General features: G+C 37.3%; 1 protein-coding gene across 1 annotated transcript; it reads left to right on the forward strand.

The window, feature by feature from the left end:
- The first annotated feature begins 27 nt into the window (after positions 1 to 27).
- On the forward strand, positions 28 to 25,765 carry RPAP3 (RNA polymerase II associated protein 3). Its single transcript, XM_063323086.1, has 17 exons — positions 28 to 157; positions 2,333 to 2,491; positions 3,066 to 3,206; positions 3,684 to 3,806; positions 5,946 to 6,073; positions 6,674 to 6,795; positions 7,200 to 7,270; positions 8,166 to 8,297; positions 9,707 to 9,834; positions 11,492 to 11,613; positions 12,030 to 12,100; positions 12,237 to 12,353; positions 14,430 to 14,641; positions 15,834 to 16,029; positions 16,705 to 16,802; positions 18,213 to 18,313; positions 19,456 to 25,765. Exons 2-17 carry the CDS (start codon positions 2,339 to 2,341, stop codon positions 19,545 to 19,547), a joined length of 2,007 nt encoding a protein of 668 aa, XP_063179156.1. The 5' UTR covers positions 28 to 157; positions 2,333 to 2,338; the 3' UTR covers positions 19,548 to 25,765.
- The last annotated feature ends 453 nt before the right edge of the window (positions 25,766 to 26,218 follow it).

The raw sequence follows: 26,218 nt of genomic DNA on the forward strand, positions 1-26,218 counted from the left end.
GGAGCGGGCGCATGCGCTGTCCGCCTCCGCCGCCTCCGCCGCCGAGAGGCCGCGGGGACCGTCCCGCTGCGGGGCTGTGCTGCCTTCTGGGAAGAGGCTCAGCCGTGCGGGAAGGGCGACCAGTGCTGGCGGCAGGAGGAGGCGGGAACCGGTGCAGGTGAGACCGGGGTGGGGTGTGTGGGGCCGGGCCCGCTGCCGCCCCCCCGCGGCCTGGCGAGGCGAGGGGGAGCCCACCCCGAAGGGCCGGCTTTGTCCCGGGGGCCTCTTCGGCGTGAGCCCGGGCCTCCTGCGGCGTGGGGCCTGCTGCTGGGGCGGGCCCGCAGTGCCGGCGGGGGCTCGCCCGCTCCGCTGGCTGTCGGCCAGGCCGCTGGAGCAATGCTCCCCCCGCGGAGGCGCTGGGACAGGGCAGCCCTCGGGCGTTGGGTAAAGCAAGGGACGGCCCGAGCACTGAGATTCAATAAAAACTTGCCTTAAAGGGTGTAAGAGCTGCGCTGGGAAGGAGATTGTTGTGAACGCGTGGATCGAGGACGTTGCTAAGCTGCGTGCGACAAGCAGCGTAGGCCAGTGGGACACAGGAGCAGGCTTACATGGTATACTTGTGCAAGATGCTTTAGAATGCTAAAAAACAAGCAGGTAGATTAAATATTCGATTTTCACGTGTATAAAAATATTACTTTAGCTACTGGTAGCAAAAAGCAAAGTCTAAGGGATCACAGTGTAGTTTCTTGCATCTTTTGAAGCATCTTGTTCAAGCTATCATTGACCAGGGTGCAGTAAGCTGTATAGAATATTTGGTGGGCCCATGCCCAGGTTTCATGGAATTAACTGGGTGAATAGCACAGAGACAGTTCAGTAGGTAGCAACAGGTGTAGGTGAAAAAAAATATAGAAACCATTTGAATTGGAAATATAATAAAAAATACCTATTTTTTGGCTTCATCTAAAGTCTCTTTCCAGTTAGTTACAAATAGACTAAATATTTTAAAATTTTTTAGGAAAAATACATTGCTAAGGATAAACAATGTTAGCACCTAAGCATAGGAGGTAACTAAGGAGAAGCACAACTGGTGCATCAAGGCACGTGCTCAGCTGCTTACTCCTGAGGATGAAAAAACAGTTCTGCTTTGGTAGTGTTAGTTCACTAATAATCATGAAATGTGTTTTTCCATCTTGTATGAGACTCTTGTCCATAATTATGGACAGCACATTGTATTGCAGAAATTATGAGCTGTCTTTGGCCCATATATTTTTATATTTCTGTGCTACAAGGTTATTGTCTTACTGGACATTAAAAATAAACAAATAATCTAGGTTTTTTTACTCTTAAATTTTGTGTGTACTTTCTGTATAGTTTATTTATCCTTATGTGAGGATTGTAACTGATCCTGAATCTCTTTCAGTCAAGAGGTTAGAGTTACCAACCATTCGTAGCTTTCTTCGTCTAAGTTTGTATTTCGTTCATCATGAATTACTTAATCATGATTATTTTCAAAATATATTTGCTTCATCCTTTCAGCTTTTTGTGTGTTGGACTGTACAAATGTGCCTGTTTTTTTCTGAATTGTAACCATGATTTTTTTTTAAGGTTACTTTTTACTTGTGACTTGATATTTCCGTGATAATATGTCTTTCATCCAAGACACTAAAAATAAGACAACAAAACTTTGGAAGACTGTTAAGTATTAATAATTATTAAGCAGTGTTCTAGGGACTTGGAGGGCTACAGATGTGTATAAAGAACATGTTCAAAGAATATTTTGGACTTGTAATTCATTACACTTCATAGTAAAACACCTCATGTGTTTCCTCATTCCTGTGCTAAAAATGCGTGCATATTTCAACATATTTGTAGGAGCTGAAAATGCTTTTGGGAGTTGGTTGGTCAGATACCTTGTTTCTGTTCAGATAGAAGGCTGCATGTATATCTTAATTGTTATTTGTTTTAGTTAAAACTTGAGTGTTAATGTGTTAAATTTTTCTTCATTCTGTCATCTGAGAAACACTGCAGAAGTGGCTTTAAACTAACATCACCTGATTATCGCTTTCAGGATTTTCATTGACTTTTTGAGCCCTTTACCTTACACTTAGTTAGGAAGGCATGACTTACTGTTTGTTCTAATATACTTGTTTTAACTAAATACATGGGTTCCCGTTGTTTTTTCAAAGACTTTAAATTTTCTTTCTTAGTCTCTCTCTATTTAATGTTCTTACTAGGCTATTGGGAAGCCTGTCTTGCATGTAAGTCAGACGTCTTAATTTTTGAAGTAGCTAGCTTCCTTCAGCACATACTTTGAACTTCTCTTCAGAGAGTTTTTTTCCTTGAAATTTTGCAGATTACAATGAGTGCACCAAATAAAGCACTAGAACTACAGCTGCAAATGAAGCAGAATGCTGAAGAGCTGCAGGATTTTATGAGAGAATTGGAGAGCTGGGAAAAAGATATTAAAGAAGTGGATTCTGAACTAAGGAAACAGAGTGGTGTCCCAGAAGAGGTAAAAATCACAACTCCAGTTTCAATATTAACTCAGCTATTCATAAGTGTTTACAAAAGCAATAGTGTTTACAATAATTACTTTTTGCTTCAGCAAAATTAAATGTGTTGACTTAAAACACCTGAATAGAAGGTATGAGCTAACCCAGGTGACTTGTTTCTCATCCGAAGCAAACCAAAGATCCCTCTGTAAACTGTTCCACTAACAGAGCTGTGGGGCGGTAGCCTCTGGAGGTGATGGGTCCAGTATAATCAGTTCTGGGTAGATCTAGGAGAATGTTTGTTTGCAACATCAGTATTACTTATTTATTGCTGACTTTTAATGTATTGGTGTTATTTTTCAGTGATACTCTGCAGACACTCATCTTCTAAAATTTAACTTTGTATCATACGTGTAATATTTGCTATTATGTATTGAAAGATTTACACTTGCTGTTCTTGATGGTTTGTAGAGTTCCTGAGAACAACTTGGATTTCTAAAATAAAATTAGCCAGTAGATACAGGTACTATAGATTCTTCAATACAAGTGAGTTTCACACATCTGTTTTATGATAAATTACTTATTTTAATTTAGAATTTGCCACCAATTCGAAACAAGGCTTTTAAGAAAAAGAAGAAAAGCAAAAGTAAAGTCCCTTCAAAAATAACAACAGAGGAAAACAAGAAAAACAAGATCAAGTCTTACGATTATGAAGCATGGGGAAAACTTGATGTGGTGAGTCAGAATATTTGCTTGTTAACTTAGTCTTTTTTCCCAGTTGATTCTGTCTTAAATAAGTTGTTTTTCTTAATAGGGCTGAGAGTTCAGTCCACAAGTCAGTATCTTACTGTGCTGATGAATGTAGAAAGTAGTTTTCTTCCAAAAAGTTTATGTGTTTGAAATTTGATATATTGAGAAATACCAGTTTTCTGTTGCCTGTGCTGTTATCCAGCAGACTGAATTTTACTTTGGGGGGAAAAATGATGATAGATCTATTAAAAGGTCATAATTCTAGTAGAATATAAGGCTAAATACAACTCACAGTATTAGAGGATAGATCTCTTACTTTTGAAGTGTGGAAAACTCCCCAATAAAGAGGACTTAAGCAGTAGAAATTTTAAAAAATGCACTACTAATTCTTCTAAATTCTTGCTTGATTTATTTTGCATTGTTAGATTATAATGAAGATAATTTATTTTTATCTGATTTCAGGATAAGATACTTGAAGAACTTGATAAAGAAGACAGTACTCATGATTCTGTGTCTCCAGAATCAGACTCTGAGGAAGATGGAATCCGTATAGATGCAGAAAAAGCTCTTGCAGAGAAGGAAAAGGTTATAGCATTGTAACTGTTTGTTATACTTGGTATTGGGGCCAGTTCTGTTTAATATCTTTATCAGTGATCTGGAGGAGGGGACCAAGTGCACCCCCAATAAGTTTGCAGATGACACCAAGTTGGGCAGGAGTGTTGATCTGCTTGAGGGTAGGAAGGCTGTGCAGAGGGATCGGGACAGGCTGGACTGATGGGTCGAAGCCAATGGTATGAGATTCAACAAGGCCAAGTGCCGGGTCTTGCACTTGGGTCACAACAACCCCATGCAACGCTACAAGCTTGGAGAAGAGTGGCTGGAAAGCTGCCCAGTGGAAAAGGGCTTAGGGGTGCTAGTTGACAGCTGGCTGAATATAAGCCAGCAGTGTGCCCAAGTGGCCAAGAAAGCCAACAGCATCCTGGCTTGTATCAGAAATAGTGTGGTCAGCAGGAGTAGGGGAGTGATCGTCCCCATGTACTCGGCACTGGTGAAGCCACGTCCCAAATACTGTGTTCACTATTGGGCCCCTCACTACAAAAAAGACATTGAGGTGCCGGGGGATGTTCAAAGAAGGTCAATGAAGCTGGTGAAGGGTCTAGAACACAAGTGTATGAGAAGCAGCTGAGGGAACTGGGGTTGTTTAGTCTGGAGAACAGGAGGCTGAGGGGAGACCTTATCGCTCTCTACAGCTACCTGAAAGGAGGTTGTACCAAGATGGGGGTCAGTCTCTTCTTCCAAATAATAAGCAATGGGACAAGAGGAAACAGCCTCAAGTATGCCATGGGGGGTTAAGGTTGGATATTGGGAAAAATTCATTCACCGAAAGGGCTGTCAAGCATTGTAACAGGCTGCCCAGGGAAGCGGTTGAGTCGCCATCCCTGGAGGTGCTTAAAAGATGTGTAGATGTGCTTAGGGACATGATTTTATGGTGGGCTGTGTAGTGCTAGGTTAATGGTTGGACTTGATGATCTTGAAGGTCTTTTTGAACCTAAATGATTCTATGATTTGCATAGTATCAAGTTAGATGTAGCATTTTTAGTTTCTTTTAAAAGATTGTTCAGTGAGGCTACACTTCTGGTGGAAAAATTGCACATTTGGAATTTTTTATGTCTGTTTTTTTCCTGCCTGTTATTCCAACATACATAATTCTCGCTGCATTTCTGTTTCTTCTCATCATCAATTGCAGCAAGGCCTGTCAGACTCTCCTTAATGTGCAGTTATAATGATTAATGTATTGGTGGGTTTTATGCTTTGAAAAGTTGGATTGCTGTATAGAATTGCCATATGAATCAGACTGGTGTTTACCTGAACACAACGTCTGAATGCCCCAAACTAAATCACCAATAATTTAAGATTAGTTCCTTTGCGAGGCCATTTACATCTGGGCATGATGGGCGAGCTTGTATATCTTTCCTGCCTTGGTAAAGGCAAGTTGGTACCATTTCAGTTTTACCTTATTTTGCAAGGCGAATACAGCAAGACCTATCTCATGCTCCGTTGGCAGTTGTAGGGCAACTTCTGTAGTTCTGAGAAACTTCCTTGTTTATAAACAGTCACCTAACACCATCTGTCAGTCCAGACTTCTTCAGTAGAGTTCTGTAGGGGTTTTTTTAATTGTCTGCATGGGTGATATCCGCCTTTTTTCTCTGCTGCTTTAGAAATTCCCGGATGTATAATCTGCAGTTTACACTGAGAAATTGAGATGTCTTTGCCCATTTTCATCTTGGCTGCAGTGAAGCAGTTGAGGGCACATGAGATAAAAGTTGTGTCCCAGACGAGGCAGAAATGAGAATATTTACCTTGAAAAGCAAAGATGCCCAATTTAGTTACTAAAAAGACAAAAAAAACCTTCAGGGATTCTCCTTGGAAATTTAAGCAGCTATGTACGTGTTTGTTATAGGTTTCTGGAAATGACCTACAGATACTGAAAATCAGTATATAATAAAACCCTTTTATTGCATAGATCATAAGAAATATTTAATATGGGATACTTAGAATATTGTAGTTAAAAAAAATGTTTTACAGTAAAGTAGTACTTTGAGAGATGTTAAACAAAAATGTTTGAGCATTCTAAAATACAAGCTTTGAATTTTTTAACCAAAAATTAGTAATGTGTCTGTCAGTGTACGGTAATTTGCTAATAAGACTTTCTTCTATTCACAGGGTAATAGCTACTTTAAACAAGGGAACTTTGATGAAGCTATAAAATGCTACACTAGAGGGATGCATTCTGATCCGTACAATCCGGTATTGCCCACAAACAGAGCGTCAGCTTTTTATAGAATGAAAAAGTAAGGCTTGTATTGTTAAATCCTTAATATTTTCTTTCGAATGCTACCTTCAGATCTTTTGACTGGTTTTAAGCTTGATTATATTATTCACCGTGCTGTAATACAGCCTGTGTAAGACTGCTGTTGCAACCCGCTTTGCAGTTTCAAAGTAAAATAGAAATTGCCAGGATAAAGAATATGGTAGTCTCTTATCTTTTCTTCCTCTGCTTTCATGCTGGAAATTTGCCATCTTCTGTGTTACAGTATAAAACTTAGAAAAAAAAAAAAAGGGGCAAAAAGAGAGGAAGTTCAGTATGTAATTTGCCTTTCAGATATAGTGAGCTCTATTTCTAAGGCTTTAATTTGTTTGGGGTGAAGAAAGGGTATAGGAGAGTGGGTTATTCTTTCTGTTGCAGTACAGATTGCTGACCTCTGTTTTCCTTTCCTGTTTTAATACTTTCTGAATTGGGACATGTTTAAATACTTGTTCTGTGCCCCTCCTGAAGCATGTAATATTTCCACTAGAGAGAACCTGTAAAGCTTCAGAGTAAGCTAACTTGCTGATATTTGGGGTTTTGTTACCTAGATGTGTCCAAACTAACTCACTCATGTTTTTGATAGGTATTCTGTTGCAGAATCTGACTGCAATTTAGCACTTGCTTTAGATAAAAATTACACGAAGGCTTATGCCAGAAGAGGGGCTGCTCGCTTTGCTCTGAAAAATCTTCAAGGTGCTAAAGAAGGTGGGTCTTTTTAAAATTCTTTCTTTAAAATACATACCAACTGTTCATTTATCTGCTTGATTGAAGCTTTTGTGATTTGCTTGTTTGATGTAGGAATTTAATATTCATTTCCTATAAATAAAGAAAGGAAATGCGATATTGCATATTCTTCTGGCAAGGTAAATTTCATGCAGCAAGTCTAAATGATTACTTGTAAGTATTAGAAGTTCTAGAATAATTCGGCTTTAAATGTCTTAGAATAATATGTTCTTTGTAGCATCGTGGGCTTTTTAGGTAACTAGAAAATGTGTTGTCTCAAAAAAAAGCTCTTATTTTATACTCTGGTTACTTGCCTGTAGTTCCTATCTGAAACTTTTTTTTTCTTTCGAAAAAAAACCTCTCTTTTTTTTCTGCTTTTCTGATAGATTATGAAAAAGTTTTAGAGCTGGATGCAAACAACTTTGAAGCAAAAAATGAACTGAAGAAAATCAATCAGGTAATAAGATTAATAGGCCCTAACATAAATTAGTCAGTTTATATCTGTATCAACAAGAGGAACTGAATTCAACAAGTCCTTGTGCTTTTTTCTGACATTTTTGATGTTTTAAGTTCACTGAGGTGAAAATCTGTAATTGAGTTTCTTCTGGATAAAGTAGCATGTATGCAAACATCCATGTAACGGTGGATTAGCAGACTAAAACTGGATGCATGCATCAACATCTGTGGTTTGGTTTTGTTTGTTTGGCTTTTCTAAATCTTCCCCCAGATGTTTTTTCTACCTCCTGTGTTAATGTTTTTTTTCAGTCATGCTTAGTATTTTCATACAAGGTAGCACTACATGTGACAGAACCTGGGTGTTCTCTTGGCAGTAAAGCTGAACTGCCAGCCTGCTTGTAGTCCCACTGATTGCTGTGGTCTGCCAAACCAGAAAGTGAGTTTAAGCCTAGCAGAACATAATACTCTACTGTAAGTCTGGTCCCTTTCTTGACAGGGAGAGAATGTTGATAATTATGACCTCAGTAAATATAAGCTTACCTGTCATTACTGTGTGAGTATGCTTATACCTCTACAACTGTGGTTTTGAAAGCACTTGAAAAAATTATTTTCAAAATGAAGACGCAAAGTCTCCAGTAGTTGAAGAAGTAAATGATTTGTGAATTGGAACATATATAGACAGGTTTCATGAGTCACTTCACATTGTGCTTCAGCAATTACATACTTTTTATTTACCAAGTAATATTCTGATTCGCAGTCCCTCATAGAAATGCATTTTCAAGAACGGTTTATAATGATCTTTTCAGTTTGCATTCAACTTGCAACACAGGCACTCCTGTTAAAATGCTTGGCAGAGCAGAGGGCAAATACTGAGGAAAAAAATTTCTTCTTTGCAGGCTCTGTCATCAAAAGAGTGTTCTGAACAGAAAGAGTTTGAAGATACAGTCAGACCAGAATTAACAGATGAAGAGAAGAAGCGGATTGAAGACCAGCAGCTCAAGCAGAAGGCTATTACAGAAAAAGATCTGGTAAGTCACAGGTTCTGGTGGAGCAGATGAGAACTAGGGAAGAAAAGTGTTCTGTTGTGCTATTAGCTATGCAAATGTGTAAATTAAACGTGAAACTGTCTTGAAGTTCACAAATACAATGTCCTTGATACTGTTTCCTGTTTTAGGCTCTATAGGAGGGGAAAGGGACAGTGAGTTCTTTTTGGACTCTTCTGGAGGAATAATTATACAAGGTAGCTCTTACAGCCCAAATTGCATATGATAAATTTCAAATATGTGCTAAGATAAGTAGAACTTGAACTGTATTTCACAGAGATCCTTTTCTCCAGTATTACGTGCATCTTGACCCCTGCTCATCCAAGTAGAGTTGTGGGCTGTTCCTTGTGCTTTCAAACCTCTAATTACATTGTGAAAAGTAGTTATAAAAAGGACTTCAGGGAGGGCAGGCAACAATGACAATCAAAATATCTTTCTGGCTACATGGTCTCGACTCACAGTTGGCTTATTGATTTCTCCCTCTCCCCATTGTTGCAATTAAGAAATAATACTATCAACTAAAACATAATTTTCTTTCTGTTCTCTTGCCTAGCTTTTTAGCTTCTGACTTTTTATCAATATTCAGGTTACCTGTGCTGATTTTTAAGAGGTAATTAATAGGAAAAGAAGGAAAGCAGAAATTAAGTAGGTAAAAGTAACAACAGTTTGAAAAGGCCACAGAAAAGAAATTTCAGTCTAGTGCACTACTTCATTGGTAGCAGAGTTGACTCATTATGGGCCTGTTCTGGCAACATGGATCCTGTCAAGTCTGAACTGTGGCCTTCGCTTTTTTGCTAGTGAGTAGAGTAGTAGTGGAGAATATAATACATGGCTTTATAGTAGTCCTGAGAAGCAAAAGATAATCTTAGTTTCTCAGAAACAAACAAACAAAGTAATGTAATTTTGTTGTATGGAACATTAATTAGAAAATAACAGCAATATTTGGGCCCAAGTAATATTTAAGGATAAGAGTTTCATGGATGTAGCAGGGTAAAGATGGATTCGTGCAATGCAGAAAGTCATCTTGAAAGGAGAATTGTAAAGTTTCGTCTTTGTTCAGCTTGTATTTAAATTCAGGAGGTACAGGGTGGCATATCCTGCACATCAAGAGTAAGGGTAAATCACATGTTATAGACTTACAAGTCTGCGATTAAACTATGCATGTAGAAAAGTAATTTTTATCCTTAAAGTACTAGAAAAAGTTAAGGTATATTTTGTAGTCTCTGCCTCTAAGCTTAGCTATGAAGAAATATGCCATAAATATCTGCCCTGATGTAGGTGTTCTTTGTGATCCATCTTCTTGATATTGTGACCCTGTCTACTAAAAAGGATAAGAAAAGCTCATTGCACTAGATCTTTCTCAATGGTATTTTTTTCTACGTTACGTATTACAGGGTAACGGTTATTTCAAAGAAGGAAAGTATGAGACTGCAATAGAATGTTATACCCGTGGTATAGCAGCAGATGGAACCAATGCGCTTTTGCCAGCTAACAGAGCCATGGCCTACCTAAAGATTGAAAAGTAAGTAGAATTGCATGTGCTATACTGGTTCTTTCTTTGTTGAGAACTACATGGAAGAATGATCCAGTAGATTTTCACTCAAGTTACTGTCACTCCTTCTAATTCTTTCCAGAACTCAGTAGAGAATAAATTGTATTTAAGATAGTAAGGGAGAGAGAACAACTCAGTATGTGTGATTTTACGATGCATTTCATAGGAAAGAAGTTCTGAGAGAATATAATAGCATCAGTATGAAATAGAGTTTCTAAAGTTTGATTTTCATTCTTTTATGTGTGTAAAATTCTAGATACTCGCCTTTCTCATAGGTCCTGCCCAAATCTTTATGTCTCTTGATTATAAAACCCAGTCAGCTACTAAATGTTGCACTGTAAAAAGTGGATTATAACTTCTGACTTCAAAGGGAATGAATAGGAGCTTTTTCTGGAAATTGTAATTTTTGAAATATATTTCTCTTTAACTCCACTAATGGAGACATGTATATGTAGTTACTTTCTTTTTAATTAAGCTTTATTCATGTAATCCAGTAACAGTAGGAAATGCATGCTTTCTAGCAAATGAGAGAAATTACATATGACCATTTTTGAAGTGTGAATCTTTTTTGATTCTCTGATGGTGTGGTAGTTTAAACTGGTAGCATGAGATGCAGAGAGCTGAGCATTAGGTTGATCATCAGTTCTAACATGGTATGGCTGGGTATCTGTAGAGACAATACATTGATCTCAAATTATGAGATTATAATAAGTTGCACAGGTAGTATTTCTGACACAATATTTGTAATTCAGTATTGAAGCCATAGAGGACATCATAATGCAAATAATGTTTGTTGAGAATCAGAGGAAGGGATGCTTTAATTGAATGACAAAGCAAGAAAATCAATTCTGTGTGATAAATCAGTGTATCGTGGGTCTTTGCATTTCAAAGAGGACCCAAACATAAAATGCAACAGAAGCTCATTGGTATTCTTATAAACGTCTAGAACTGATAAGAACTGCAAAAAAAACCCACCCCAAAACTATTTCCATAAATTCAATGATAGATTGAAGGAGGAGAAAAGGAATGAATGAAAATACTTAAATATGCACATAGTGGAATCATGATCTATTATAACTGGGATGAGGAAATTTGGTCAGACAATGAAGCAAGTTACTTTAATGCTAGGATATACCGGCATCTTATTCTGAAATAGTTAAGGACAAGTCACAGAAATTCAGATGTAGATGAATTTATTCTGATATGTGCTTGCTTCTCCTTTCTAGTATTTTTTTGTTTGCTTGTTTGTAATGGTATTTCTGGTTTTCAGATGTACAAAGCTATGATGCTGACTTCCATTTTAAGGCTATTTACTGTTTAAAGTGGACTCTGCTCTGACAGGCTTTAAGTATTTATTTTCACAGAGGAAGTGAATTTCTCTGTGATGATAAAAAGAGTCAGCAGTGTGTCATTTGGCTGAAAGATTTGGCTGAAATTTCAAGGTGCTGAGAAATCATATTTTTTATATTTACTTTTATTTTACATTTTAGCTCAGTGGTATGTATTTATATGTATATAGGTAAGTAAGATCTGTCTTCATATTTCAGTTCTTTTGGGTAGCTCAGTCTTTTCAGTTGAAACTGCCTCTTGAAACTGATTATTAATTTTGTTCAACTCTTTTGCTGAGATATGAAGAGGCAGAAAATGATTGTACGCAAGCTCTGCTCTTAGATGCCTCCTATTCTAAAGCCTTTGCCAGAAGAGGAGCTGCCAGAGTTGCTCTTGGAAAGCTAAAAGAAGCTATGCAAGGTACGACTTCAAATTATCTAAGTGTGATAGGCAAGAGATAAGTGCATCCTGATTTTTTTTTTTAGTCTTCTAGTAGCAATTAAATTAATTGCTGACTAATTGAGGTTATCATTGCAAAAATTAGGAATGGTGGGATTTTGGTGTGTTTCATTGAATATGTATAAAAGCTTTTGTGTTGGTGTCCACATGATCCAAAGACAATTTTATATGAAATTAGAACTATTGTTGCTTATGATAAGTACTAAGAAATAGTTTGAAAAATGGGTTTAAAAACTAGGTCATGATATAAGCATTAGGATGACTTACCTGCCTCTCATTATTTTAGATCTGTTAAAGGAAAAGAAAAGGTTTGAATAGTTGCTAGTTACCTTGTAACTTGAAATGTTTACAGTTGTCCTATGTCATTTTTCACTCAGATTTTGAAGCTGTTCTGAAGCTGGAACCTGGAAATAAACAAGCAATAAATGAACTCACTAAAATAAGGAATGTATGTATACTTGTGCTACTTTTTTGTAAGTCTATAGTAAAAGAATGTTTTAATTTTTTTATTGTGTAATTTTTAACATATCTTAATAATTATTTGTTAAACTTTTGATCTTTTGGGTGACTTACCATTTTTTCAGGAATTAGCTGAGAAAGAACAGCAGACTCATCAAGAATATCCTGCAGTATTGATAAAAGAAACAGAAATAAAAAATATAGTGAAAGCGATTGATAATCCATTACACCTGAAATCCACAGTAAGTTGTTTTGTTCTAAGAGTTGCTTTCTATAATGATGGGAAAAATAGAGCTTAAAGTTAAAATCCACTTCTTGCTTATTTCTGTAGACCAACTCCTGATAGATACATCTTGCCCGTGGAAAGCTCAAAATTTACAGATTTGGTTTTTTGATATTTTTCAAGAACATAAACTTCAGCATTTCCATGTGCATGTAACAGTAGCGGTGGTATAAGCCTTCAGCCTACAGTACCACAGTCAGGAAACGTGGTGTATGCCTATATCTGTAGTACAGAATGAGGAGGCAACCCCACGACCCTGTCCTAGGCCCGTAGCTAATGTTGCAATTGATACTAAAGGGGGGGCAGTTGAGTCTCGGTGTTTCATTGCAGACTTGAGAAGGCTCTGGGTAAACTTCCCTTCTCTTCATCTGCTGTTTATAGTTTCTATAGCAGCTGTAGTGGTAACAAGACATGTTACCTACCCATGTCATATGCTGGTGTCACCTAGGGCGACTGCAAGAGCCTCGAGCCTGCATTTTCATCCACATAGACCGTAGGATAGCTGGGTATTGGTTTTCAAGAAGCAGTATTTTTGGGCTATGAATTATCAATGGTTATTGTCAGACTAATGAGTTAGCTATGACAAAATATGATAACAGAGAGAGTAACATTAGCTTTCTTTATGTATTAGGCTTCCCCTTTTAGTGCATTTAATCTTGATACACTCAGCAGTGAGTTGTGTGAATACGAAGCATTCTCACACATTGTACAGAGTACTGTAGTGTTCTGTTTTTGATGATTTCAAAACGTTTGTTTACTCCATTAAATATATAATCCAGATGGATAGTTTTAGTAGAAAATGTGTGATTATTTTGATCCTTTTTTTTTTTTTTTGCGGGGCAGGGGGGGTGGGCAGGGAGTATTATACGTTCTCTATAACCAGATACAGTATTTCTAGAAAGTTAAATGAATTGATTATGAAGTAGGTGAAACACTATAGGCAATTATATTACATATTTAGTTTGGCTGCTAAATTAAGTGGAGATGCTAGGTTGATTGTCTTTTCCTTGGTGTTCAAGTATAGATGAAGCGTCTGTGCTTTTACTACTGCCCAAGGATTGCAGAGACAACTGTAATTTTATTTTATATCCACCAGGGAGCCTCCCAGTCTTAGCCTAATGATGAGATGGTCTATTGTCGAAGCGAACTGTGTATTGTCTGTCAATACATCAACAAGATGGTGGGGTTTTGGCATGATTTAAAGCAGTTTGCAAACTGCTGTGAAGACTTACGATGGGATTGTGTTAGAACTGGACAGAGAAATCTGCCATTTTTAGAAGTCTGAATTGTTGAGTATGTTTAGTAGTGTGTGTTTGCATCTGTATTTCCAGAGCAATATACACTATTTTCATATTCAGGAAATGAAATTCCAAAGTAAAAGGTAATGAATTTTTTCTTTTTTTCTTTTTTTTTTCCTCCCCCCACTAAATGGTTCTGCCTTGTAAGACCTGCGAAGGTGGTGCTAGGTGATGGTCAAAAACAATGGTGATGATGCAAAGATTAAAGAAGCTGAAGCATTTTAGTTAGTGTGTCCTCTGGTGGTGGAGTTAAGTGCCTTATGATGTACGTAAATGTCAACCAGCAGATATTTATCATCTCAAAATTTGAAGTTGAGGGTCAAGGCCCATGTTCCTGGATATTTACTTGTCTAGCTAAATTACAAATCTTGACTAGGGGATTGGTCAAAATATATGGTAGCTCTTGCCCATTGAATTTTAGTAGGGGAAATAAACCACTTTTTTTTGTTTTTTATTACTGGGAAAACAGAATGCAAGCTTATGAGCTCCTCTAGAGTAAGGATACACTGGTTTATGAGGGTAAAGCAATAAAATGATCATATAAGGCTTCCTGAAGAATGTAATGAAGTTTCCTTTTTTGCCATTTATCTTTATTGAAATTATCTTCCATATGTACCGCTACAGATGAAACTGGTTATCATGAGATTATTTAAAATTAAACACAGCTGCGTATCTGGGGCCTGTATGTACACTGATGTTGAGGCTACACACTGACAGGAGGTATGTGTTCTGTTTAGAAGCCTTTGCAAAGAATAGCCATTGAAGAAATTGATGATGACACACCAAACAGTGATTTGCCCATCGCTACTTCTTTAGTCAATAACTGGAGGAATTCAATGAGTGTTGAAACAACAGGGAATCTAGATCAGGATGATCAGTTGACTACAATGGACATTCCAAAAGCAAAGCACTTAAAAATAGAAGAAATCAGTGATACTTCACCATTACAGTAAGTATAAAAATTCTGATCCCCTTTTTAAAAGGTAAATGTAGCTGAAATTAATTTTCACTTTCACATTTCTACATGTGATGAGGTATCAAATGTATTTTGGAGAATTTGGGTTAAAAAGAAAATATTGAAAGAAAATAAAGTTCTAACATGTCTGCTTCTTTGATCATGTGGTGGTTGAGACAAGTACGGTCTACTTAGTGTTAGATGGAAAATTAGTCCTGCTCTTGCATTTCCATTATAAAGGAATTCATAATATTTTCCAGTATGCCGTCCTCTCTTCCTTGTGCGCTTCATTTTCCCTAGCTGTGATTTTTATTTGTAATGTTTTAGAGTAGAACTAGAGCAGAATTCAAACGCTCTTTGCGCACCAGTTGTGTGAGATAAAAAGAGCAGACGAGAGTGTCACCACTCTTCCCTCTGCTGAGCAGGCAGCCGTTAACTTCATGTTTGCTTAAAGCTCCCAAGTGCTACTGTATTAGCTGGGCAGACTCAAGTCTGGCTGGCTGGAACTAGACTGAAGTATAGAAGGCACTATCCTAACTTTATCCCTGCTAAGTGTTGGAACTCTGTTTGTTGGCTGCTTAGGAAAGCTCTGTATGCATTGGCATCATCTCATTCTGTTAATAGTAAATACTTTTAATGAAATTCTGTTTGAAGAATTTCTATGAGAAACACCCTCCCACACCCACCTTTTCCAGCTCAGTCAGATGGATTTACTGTGAAGTGTTAAAGAAAAAAATACGTTTCTTAGCCCTTTTTTAAGTTCTGAAAAACAAATGGACTTGACTGGTAAATTACAGGACAAAAAATAGCTTCACCGTAGTCGGTGTTTAAAATGGTTTGTTCATTTGACATGGTTATTGTTTGTATTGTGAAACCGCAGAAAATGTAATATTTTTTTTGCAGCTATATATGGTAGAAATCTGTGCCATAAAATGCAGTTATTTCCATAAAAAGTAGAGAAAGGCTGAGCGTATTTGTAAGCAGGTGTGTTCTTTTAGAAAAGATGGATCAAATACAAAGCTTCCATAATTTGAAGGGGTTTTTTAGATACCTGCTTAAAATAATTTTTTTTTTAACTTGGATTAGTATTTTAGATTTTTAATGAATTCAAAGATGTCCAGTTAGGTCTCAGTGTAGGATTTCCTTAAGTGTTTTCTTGATTATGTGCTTCAAAATCTTTCTGCAGGCCTCCTGCCAGTGTGAAAGGAAGTTCATCAATGTTGCATCCATCATTCCCTGTGAACAAACAGAGAGAAAAAGAAATCAGAAGGTCATTTAGATCTGATTCTCAGATCCCTGTCATTCCTGCAAATTCTTTCCAGCTTGAGGCTGACTTCAGGAAGTTGAAAGACTGCCCAGAAAATATGTACTTGTACCTGAAGGTATAAAACATAGTAGTGATTGACAGTGCTTGGACAAGTTTCTTCAACTGACACTGAAGAAACAGCGCAAATTTAGGTGGCAAGTGTAGCTATGTTTAGAGTGTCTTAACGGTGTATAATAGTCCCTTTCTTTAATTACCTTCATATAATGCTAAGTAGTTTTATCCACGTTTGAGTAATTTCTCTTCTTGTGCCTAGGTTTTCGCTTAACCTCGCTTTGAATACAGTCCTCTGCATAATCTGTCTCTTCTTTCAGACATAGGCTGTAAAGATTCTGTAAAGACTTAAATACGTTAGTAACCATGTTAAATTCTAATTTTTCAAATGAATGCTCCTAGGGTAATTAGACATAGCAACATTCTTATCTCTTTAAACCAAACAAATGCTTGGAACACATCAATCTACTTAATGTGTAGTTCTGCTTATATATTTTTCACAGAAAAATTGCTTAGATTCCTTTTAAAAGAAGTTAGCAATCATTGTCACAAAAAAAAAAACACCAAACAAAAAACCCCAAAACTAATGTTTAATGTCAAATAGTGCAAGTGATTTGGTTTTTTGCTTCCTTTCATGCACTTCAGCATTGTCCAAGACATCCTAAAATTTCATTGCTAGTTCTTATGACTCAACTGTATCTTTTTGCCTAAAAGTATCGCTTTTCTAATTTTTCCAAAGCAAATAGAGCCATCGCTTTATCCAAAACTGTTCCAAAAATCCTTAGATCCAGACTTGTTCAACCAGATACTGAAAATTCTACATGATTTCTACATCGAGTAAGTTTGACTCCTTTGTTTTAAATTGCTTATTCCTATTCTGGGGTTTTCCCCCCTTTTTTTTTTTTTTTTTGTCTCCCTAGCCCAACCCTTGGGCTAACAAAATTATTTCCAGCACATAACATTGCATGAACATGATGCGATAATTGGAATGATTCAATTGTTCCTTCCTAAGAAATTAAAGATATCTTGAAGAATCAGATAGAAAAGAGGTAAATAAATAAATAGCCTTTACTGTATATTGTCAAATTCAGTTCTGTTAAAAAGCATCAGAAATTGAATATTGGACTGTATGAAATAATTTTCCTTCATATTACTGTGTATGGTCTGTTATCACATATAATTGCACAATATTAGCTTTCTATATTTCTCAGCTTTAGAAAGTAAATATAGAGAGTTTCATTTTCGTGCAATGCTTATTGTGATGTATTCTGACTTTTTTTTTAATTACCTGCTAGCATTTTACAGTAGCCTGTAGTAAATGTATATTGGAGCTAGAAGTTCTGATAAGACAGGACCGGACGATTGTTTTTGAAATTTGTATCCATGCTACCATTTGAGGCTTAAAGTTCATTTTGCCTGTCAGAGGCAGTGTGCCACTTCTCTTAGTTACTCTGCCTGAGAGCGCATGCTCAGAATGTTTTTAGGGTGTTGTTTTATGGGGAAAAGCAAATGTAAATGAAAGTTAGCCTTAAAGTTACCTTAAAGAAAGGTTTCTTTAAAAGTAAATATCCATCATGTGGGTGAAATATGACATCTGAAGAGATAAGGTCCTGCATTTGTCAGTATGACATATAAGGGCTAGGAAGTTGAAATTGTTTGCAGTAAGGTAAAAGACATTTCTCCCAGAGGGAGACGGGACAAGCTATGAAAGAAAAATACTGTTTGTTGTTACTATTTGTAAGAAAGATAATGCCTGTTTACTGTTGACCAGAAGAAGGCAAAATGAATGCAATCTAGGAATTTTCTGTATGGCTAAAAATGAGGGTAACTGTAATGTGGTGCTTCTTGCAGAGCTTCTATGACCACAGGCGCTGCTTCCTTTCACACACACATGTATAAAAATTGAGCAGTTATGGCAAGGTGTGAGCATACAATAGCTATTCTGTACATGAACAGCAGTCAGTTTGCATCAGTCTAGGTTGTTGTATTTCTTCACAAATCTGTATCAAGTATCTGTTCTCTGTATCAGAAGGATACTTGCGTAAAGATTTCTGGATGTTGACTTTTTGCACTGTGGGTGGGAGAATGAACAGGAAAGATGAGAAAGGCAGGGAATATGAGAGAAACAAAGAAGGGAGTTCATTGGTCCTTTAGTTTCTTGTTCCTGAAGTCTTTAATATTGCTTGCAGCTACTGAATCTTTCTAATCAACAGCAGTTATTTTTATATTTCTAATAATCTTCTTCAGGAAAGAGGAGCCATCGCTCATCCTTGAAATCCTCCAGAGGCTATCTGAATTAAAAAGATTTGATATGGCAGTAATGTTTATGTCAGGCTCAGAGAAAAAAAGTAAGTAATTCAGTACTATCTTTTTCAAACTTCACTTGTGATACTGTGGAATCTAGCAAGAAATACATAAATTGTAGTGCTATTCTTGTTTATTCTATGTAATAATCAGTTATGGTTATTGTCTAACTTTTTGATTGTTTTCAAAATTAATATGAATGTCATGTAACTTTTCTTAGACTTTTGATTCCTTATTTGTTGTTAAGACTTGAAAACTGCAGCTAAATCGTTTTGATTTTATCAGTAATACCACTGCATTTTAATCTGATGAAGTAAGCTTCACTAGCATTCCTGTTTGTAGCTGGTAATGTTACCAATTCATGAATTTGTATGAAATATTACATCTGAAATGTAAGGTATACAAATTACACATTTTCCACAATTTGCAACCATTTCATGGCAATCCTGGCTTTACTGATGGCAAAAAGAATGCAAACATCTCTAAACCACTCAGTCTGTTTGTCTCTGTCCTGTTCTTGAGGCATCATTTAGGTTTGTTTGTGATTCGGGTTGACATTGGTTTGAGTTCATGGTTTATAAAAGTGGGTTTTGTCGCAAACATTTTCTTTTAGTGCACCAGACAGGCTATGTAACAGTGAGACACAAGCAAAATATTTCTCTGGGACCAAATAATGTCAAATTTACTATCTACAACTGAGTTTCACTAATAACCATTATACTTTCAAAATTTTGATGTGTGAATCTCCTTAAAATAAAATGACTTGTTTGACTTGCTGAAGTGCAAGTAAATTCCTCTTACGAATTGCATTCATGCCTTTAAGCTGATGTAAGCTTTCTCTGCCATCTGGCATTAACTTTTATCTTCTGCATTTAATGGCACAGTGCCAAGACAGCAAACAAAATAAAAGCTGTTTGTGTATGTTGTCAGGATTATATACCTGTTTAAGGAAATGTTGTTACGCAGCTTGTGGGCATCAAAACAAAGTGAGAGCTTCCCTTTGCTACTTTTTTTTTTATCATCTCAGTAGTTCTAAAAATTTACTCTTATTTCAGCTATATAATCCAAACCTCACTCTCACTGAGGAATGAGTTGGACTGATTTACCTTAAAAGTAACAAATAATAGAATAATAATAATAGAAGAATAACAAAAACAACAGCTTATGTTGTTTTTTTCTTTTACAGTTGCACAGGTGTTGTTCAATCATGTGAATCACGTGGGATTGAAAGATATTTCTGTTGAAGAATTGAAGAAGAAATATGGCATTTCCTCTTAGTGAGATGACTGGCATGTAGATTTCTGGTTCTGCACTACTTTCATGTGGAAATCAGCTGAAGAAGCCTATAAAGACTGGAATTTTGTCGCTTTTGTATAAGTAATGAAACTCTTAAACTTGGTTTAGCCAAATGGCAAGTGCCTGAAGAGATAATTATCTTGTTCTGCAGGTACGTTTGCTTTCCAGCACCTGAAACAATACAGATCTACATTGTCTTCAGTGGAATCTGTTTGCCTAAAAAACAACTGGGCAGATTGGCAATCAGGATGGGGACTGTAGATAAGAGATCTTTATTAAAAGGAAAAAACGTATTTATAACCATGTCTTTGGTAAGAATCAATTCGTGTATATTACAAATATGTGTGTTTTTTATTTTAGGAAAATAAACTGATTGTTGAGTTGAAGATACTACACTTTGAAGGATTTTTTTTTCTTTTTTTTAAATAAGGTGCCTAAATCATTCTTCTCTAAGGCTATACCACATTAGAACATGTAATGTGCCAAGTGAACCTGAGGTATGATGGCCAAAATATTCCAGAATTCTTTTACTTGAGTTTACCCAAGAGCTGAGTTTCTGCATTGACAGCTGAGATATTCCTGTGAACCTCAGCTGTAATTGCAGAATAGAAGGAAGTCAAATACTGTAGAATTAAACTGAAAGTATAGGGAAGCACATTTTTTGTCTTTTTCAGAGAGTACTTTTCATATATTCTGAAGAAACTTATCTTTTGGGTACGTTGTTCCTAAGCAGGTGAAGTCCCTAAGCAGCCACAGGGAGCTAAGCAGAATACCTTTCCAGTATGAAGAAGACAAAGGCATGAAATCACCTGAAATTCTTAGATAAGAAATAGCATTAGGCATAATAAACTATTCATATTGTTCCCGTGACCAGAAGAAGGAAATAACAGAACTTTTCAAATATACTGTAAGATTTCATTGCAATAACCAAATAGTGGCATCTAAAAGATTTGCCTGTGTCTCAAGGCTCGACCGTTGCCTTTCATCCTGCTGACACTAACATTCTGTCAGCTTGCTTTTATCCTGATTCAGCCCTTGTCCTTTACTGATGCTCCTCTGACTATGGAAGCCTTCTGAGATTAATGCTTTTGGTTTGGTAGTTGTGCTTTTTCTTCTCAGAGGAACTATTAAACAGCTATAACATTCAAAAAGGCTTCAAGCTTCCAAGGTGGATTAATAGTAAAGGGTAGGGATGTTATCTTTCATGTAGTCAGTATTAGAGAACTAATTTTAAAACATTTGCAGCTGTGTAATGTCCTAGTTAGGATATAATCTGGTTTTAAAAAAATAAAATAACAGCTACATCTGTGGGCTGGGTAGCAACTGACTTGAATGAAGCATTAGATCCCTAACTTGGCTTCCAGTTAGCCCTGGAACTGGGCACTAGGAGAACAGCCAGTGTTATGGGGGAAATGGAAGAGCTTTTCTGTAACACTGCTTGAAGCTTACCTACAATATCGACTGTTTCTACTGGGTGTGTCCCAGGTTACTTGATAACTGGCTGTTTCTTCCCCTTGTTGTAAAGCAATTCTGGTAACGCATCAGGGATGCTGCTGTAACTAATAGAAGGTGGGGGGAGTAGTTGCTGGAGTAATTTTGTATGCCTTTGTAGATGCAGCGTACCTTCTTACGGACTGTTATGAGTTGTTCTGTGTAGAGCAGAGGTGTATGCCTGACTAGGTTGTACTAATAGAGCGTTTGATACATTCTCAAAAGCTGCTGCTTGAAGGCTGTTGGATGAAAACAGGTAACTGTAACATGGATACTTGACAGTAAAAGCAAGATGACAGCAGAAAGATTTGAAAACTGTAGGACAGGAGTCACCTACAACTCCACTCCATCCAGTCTGCTATACTTTTAATGAGAATAAGCTGCTATATTTGGTTTCTGGTCCCTCTCCTGCTTATATGGAGACTTATGTTCAGGATTTGCGTGTGGTAAGGAGCTGTTCAACCATGTCGAATTTGGTGGGGTGGATGGGTGGATCTGACTGATGTTGGCACTGAACTTAGGACGCCAAGAATTATCTTGAAAGTGGTATGCCACTGTAGCTTTTAGGTCGTGTTTCTAAGTGCAACATCTGAAGATGACTTGCTAAGTCCCTGTGGTTACTTCACTGCATAAAAAACAGTGCATGACAGAGAGCAGAATGCAGGCATTCCGAGAACCGATAGCTTTACTTGCTCCCTCTCCAGGAGATGGCAGCGTTTTTCCCTTCTAAATTAAGATTGCCAAATCTCTGAATGAAGAATTTAATGAACCATGGAGAAGATTCATAGATCCTAAGTAAGTCAACAATTATTTCTGGGGAGAGAAGGGGATTTTTTTTATTGTTATTATTATTTTTTTTAAAATCCAACACCTTCTTAACCACCCTCTCAATGGTTATATCCCTGTTGTGTCAGGGGAAAAAAGTCTGAGGTAAATAGGCAATTAAACAGTGGGGAATACTTGATAGCCCTTTGCTATGTTGCGGCATTCAAATTGTCAAAAATCTGATGTCATGTTTGCTGCAGTGACTGATTCAGACTTGAGATTTGAATGATTCCTTTACTTATAAATATTAAATGTTATATTTTTCTAGACAACTTTTTTATCTTGTCAAGATCATTTTTTAATTTGAATATTGTCCTCCAGTAGATCTGGAAGACATTCAAACTCCATATTGTCTATTGATTTCATCATCTAGATTGTTAGAATATCGACAAAATCGATCCTAGGACATACTTTTGCAGAACATCCTTACAGCTTTCTGGTTTGACAGCAGACTGGTTTTATTTTTTTTTCCTTTCTGATAACACCAGCTAGCTCTGCATTCGTACCGTAATAGTTTCATCTGAGCTGTGTTTGTCTTGCTTATAAGAATGTCCTGTGATAGTCAGACGTCAAGATAAAAATATGTCATCTACTGGTTTTCATTATACTATTGTGGAAGAAACTGTTTTAACATACCTTGTTCTTGGCTGACTTGTGTCAGTTAGTGTAGAAAGCATAAATGAGTATAGTTTGAGTACTTGTTCCAAAATATTTTTTAGAACCAAAAATTAATGGTCCTGACTCTGGTCAAGAAGTTTTTGCTGCTTCTCATCTTCCATCTCTTTCTTTTTAAAAATAGGTGTTTCAGCTTGCCAGTTCTCAAATATAACTACTACTAGTCTTGAGGCTACTTGTTACCATCGTATTAGTATAAGATTAATGTATCAATTTTTAACATGTCTTATAGAGAACTCTTAGGGGCCCAGAAAACCTGTGAACATTGAACTTCAGGAAACTTACATCTTAAACAATTCTTTTATTTTAGTAGACAGAAATCTTTTGTCAGTGGTGTGAATACAGTTGCTTGTAGTTGCCATCAGTAGGGAATACTGAAGTGAAAACAGCCATCGAACAATTCATTTCTAATGTCATCAGCCGTCAGCTGTTTTTCTTCCATCTTGCGTAACTAACACTAACCTTGTTTTGTTTTAATACAGGTGCACTTATAGAGCAATCTCTTCTTGTCAACTGCTTATTTTGTTTTCTTCTTTTGGTTCTGATATGGTCCCTGTGTTCTCTTGTTGCTTCTACTTAATAATTATTAAATAATCTGTCCTTGCTTCCATTACTTGTTGCTTTTGTCTTCTGAGATTGATGAAGAGTTCTTTGTTGGTCAGGTTGGTCCCTTTTTACACTGCTATCCTTTCTTTCCATTTGCATAATTTCAGCTTGTTATCTTGATATCATTTATTTCAGAACTCCCAGGTCTCCTGTACCCTTTTCCACCCTTAGATTTTCCTCCCATGAAACCTTAATGAGCAGTGTTAGAAAAGAGGAAGCAGTGGAGAGAAGACTAAGCGCGTGAAGCTTTCAAAGTTGCATTTAGGTGCTGTGATGTCTAGGCAGCTTGAGATTGCTCTACTGTCAGTATTAAAAACTGAGAATTTGGGGCATCCTGTTTTCCCTCCTCCACCTGTGTCCCATCTGATTGCAACTGTAAGCCAAGGAGGCTATGCCAATCTTCCGCCACTAGCTTTTTTCTTTCAATAAATTAATGCTTTTCTAGGAATAGCAAGGAGGGCCTTACTAAAAGCATAGGGCTGCACGTTTGTTGGCTCTCACTTCTCCCCGGGTAAGATTCACCCTGTAGCATTTCTTCTGTGGCAGCTGTCAATCACACTATATTTTTCTTTCTCGGATGTTACAGAGCCAATCAATGGTGTTCTGAACTGCATTGTATCGCTGCTGCCTGTGCATGATGCTTTAGTAACTTCCTTAAGGTGTATTTCTAAGGGCTGCATTATTCAGAGGACAAAATTATCCTGCAAAATCGTTTGTTATTGATTATCCTTGGGAGAGCAGGAAACTAACCTGACCTGTCGTGCAGACATCCTAAGTTTGAATCTTGTCTTCATTTAATATTAGCAGGTTCAAGTCTGCCAAAGGACCTGGAATTGCATTAGTGATTAATCTGATCTTATCTGCTTTGCTGGTTAGGCTTAGGGAAAATACAACTTTTGGAATAAAAGGTGAAATTGTATTTTTCACCATCACATTTCCTAAGTATGCAGTTCAGCCTGATTGCAGCAGTGAAGTTGCAGAGGTTTTATGCGTCTGTCTGTTCCTTTTTTTGTGTTATTTCACATGAACCGTTTGTATCAAATCTTTCTCATTACATCTGTCACCATGAGCCGATTCCCTCTCTCTGAATTTCAGTCTTCCTTTTCACTGTGCCCTTTCTGTTTTCCATTAGGCTCAAAACATTGTATTCTCTACTGCCTTCCCTCTCCTGTCATTAGTTGCAAGCAGCTTGGCCTCGAAAACTGTCATTTGAAGACTCCTTTTAGTTTTCTAAAAAATTCTGTTCAAGGCTCTTCGTTTCTGAAAGCTCCTTCCAACAGCTCTGCTTCTTTGGGCTCCGTTTTGTAGCAATATTCCACTCTAATGCCTGCCTTTAGAAACTGAAGCAAGTACAGCATAGAAACCAAGGGAATTCCTTTTTTTTTTTTCTTTTTTTCCTTCATTTTTTTCTCCTTGCTTCCTCTTTGAATAGTTGCCTAGTTCAGTTGTGATTGGATGCACTTGGAATCTTCTGCTTTCTTAATAGTAGCAGAAAGTAGTGTTTTCTTTCCAGCCTTCAGCCCTGCCAGTCTCTCTTCCAACAGTGGTTGCATTGATAAAGCTTAAGGTGGCAGGGTAAAGATAAACTTGATTCCTTGTTCCTTCATACCAAATGTGTCTGCCTGGGTTATAAAGCAAGAAATGTACCATTAGGCCCAAATACTAATTACGTTTAACCAGCAACTGAGTATATGAGAGTCTTCCTTGTCCTGATGCCTGATGAGATAGGAAAAGATAATGTTTTGCATAAACTATTAATTTACAGTCCTGTTTTGTGGCTACATATTTGGAGAGGTCTGCCACGGGAAGCTGAGCAGCAGATCAGACTCTAAGTGAGGAAACCCACAAAAAAACCCAAATAAACAAAAACCAAGGAAAAAAAAAAAACCAAACCAGATTTTTTTGCTTTTATATCTATTACAGGAATGACTGCTTGTACTTCAGGTTGCAAGGGCACGCGCTCAATGGCAGCTTCTGCCTAAAGTATCAGCAGTCGGTACAAATATGGCCAAAAAGCAGAGGAGGATTAAATGGTTGATTTACCCGGCTGTGATTGTGACGGGAGAACAGTATCTGACTCCTTAAGTCAAATCTGGTGTCTTTCTGGCTACACCAGGCTGAGTATTCAGTTTGACAAGTGGTGCTTGAACTTGGTTTATGCTGAAATGCTGTAACTTTTGGAAAAATTGGAAACGCTTTGCTGACTTCAGAAAAGCGTACTCTAGAGTCTTCGTTGGGAAGTGGGAATGCTGCCAGCTTTTTCTAAAAAAGCCTGAAGTTCAGATTGTTGAAATAATAAGTAATGAGCTGCTGCTGTATGCTGAAGCCTGTATGTAACATGATGTGGCGTGTGAGCCTTGAGGACTCCAATTCTGTCCTTGGTGTTAAGATTTCTTTGTATTTTGTGATTGGATTCTGGTGGTTATGAAAATTAGCAAGGCTATTACAGGGTTACATCTCATTAAATACAGTATTTAGGTGAAAATGTGTGTGTGTTTTCAACAGATGGGTAAAAACATTTTAGGGAATATTTTCCGTACAGACTGTAACAAAGAAAGGACATGAAATAAATACTTCAGAATTTGCCAGATCTCTGAGATTTTCTTCTGCTTCATGTTTTATTCTTCTGTGGACAACCTTGTCTGACTGATTGCTAAAGCTGGCATCCCTTACCCAAAAATCTGCATGCGTTAATTGAGCTTAAGGAGAACATCATCCATCTTTAAATTTTTATCATCCCTAGACTTTAAAATTAAAGCAAGAGAGAGAAGTAGGTTCACTCCTTGCACTGGTTTGCAACGACCAAGCTTTGGCTTGATATTCTGACCTTGAGAGTGCCCTTGTCATGTGTCCCACCCCCCGTTGTACTTGAAATGCTGATGCGAGTGACTTGATGCTGCGTGAGAATGGGTACAGACCACAGCAAGTGGGGCCTTATGTGGCTGGTGCCTTTTTGAGGAGCTGAGGAGCAACCTCTACTTCGTTTCTGTCTTAAATTTCAAAGCTGATGCCGGGGTAAAACGAATGCTTTGCAGCTTAACTGTCTGCCTGCTTTG

Source organism: Chroicocephalus ridibundus, chromosome 1, assembly GCF_963924245.1.
Source record: "Chroicocephalus ridibundus chromosome 1, bChrRid1.1, whole genome shotgun sequence".
Taxonomy (NCBI): Eukaryota; Metazoa; Chordata; class Aves; order Charadriiformes; family Laridae; genus Chroicocephalus; species Chroicocephalus ridibundus.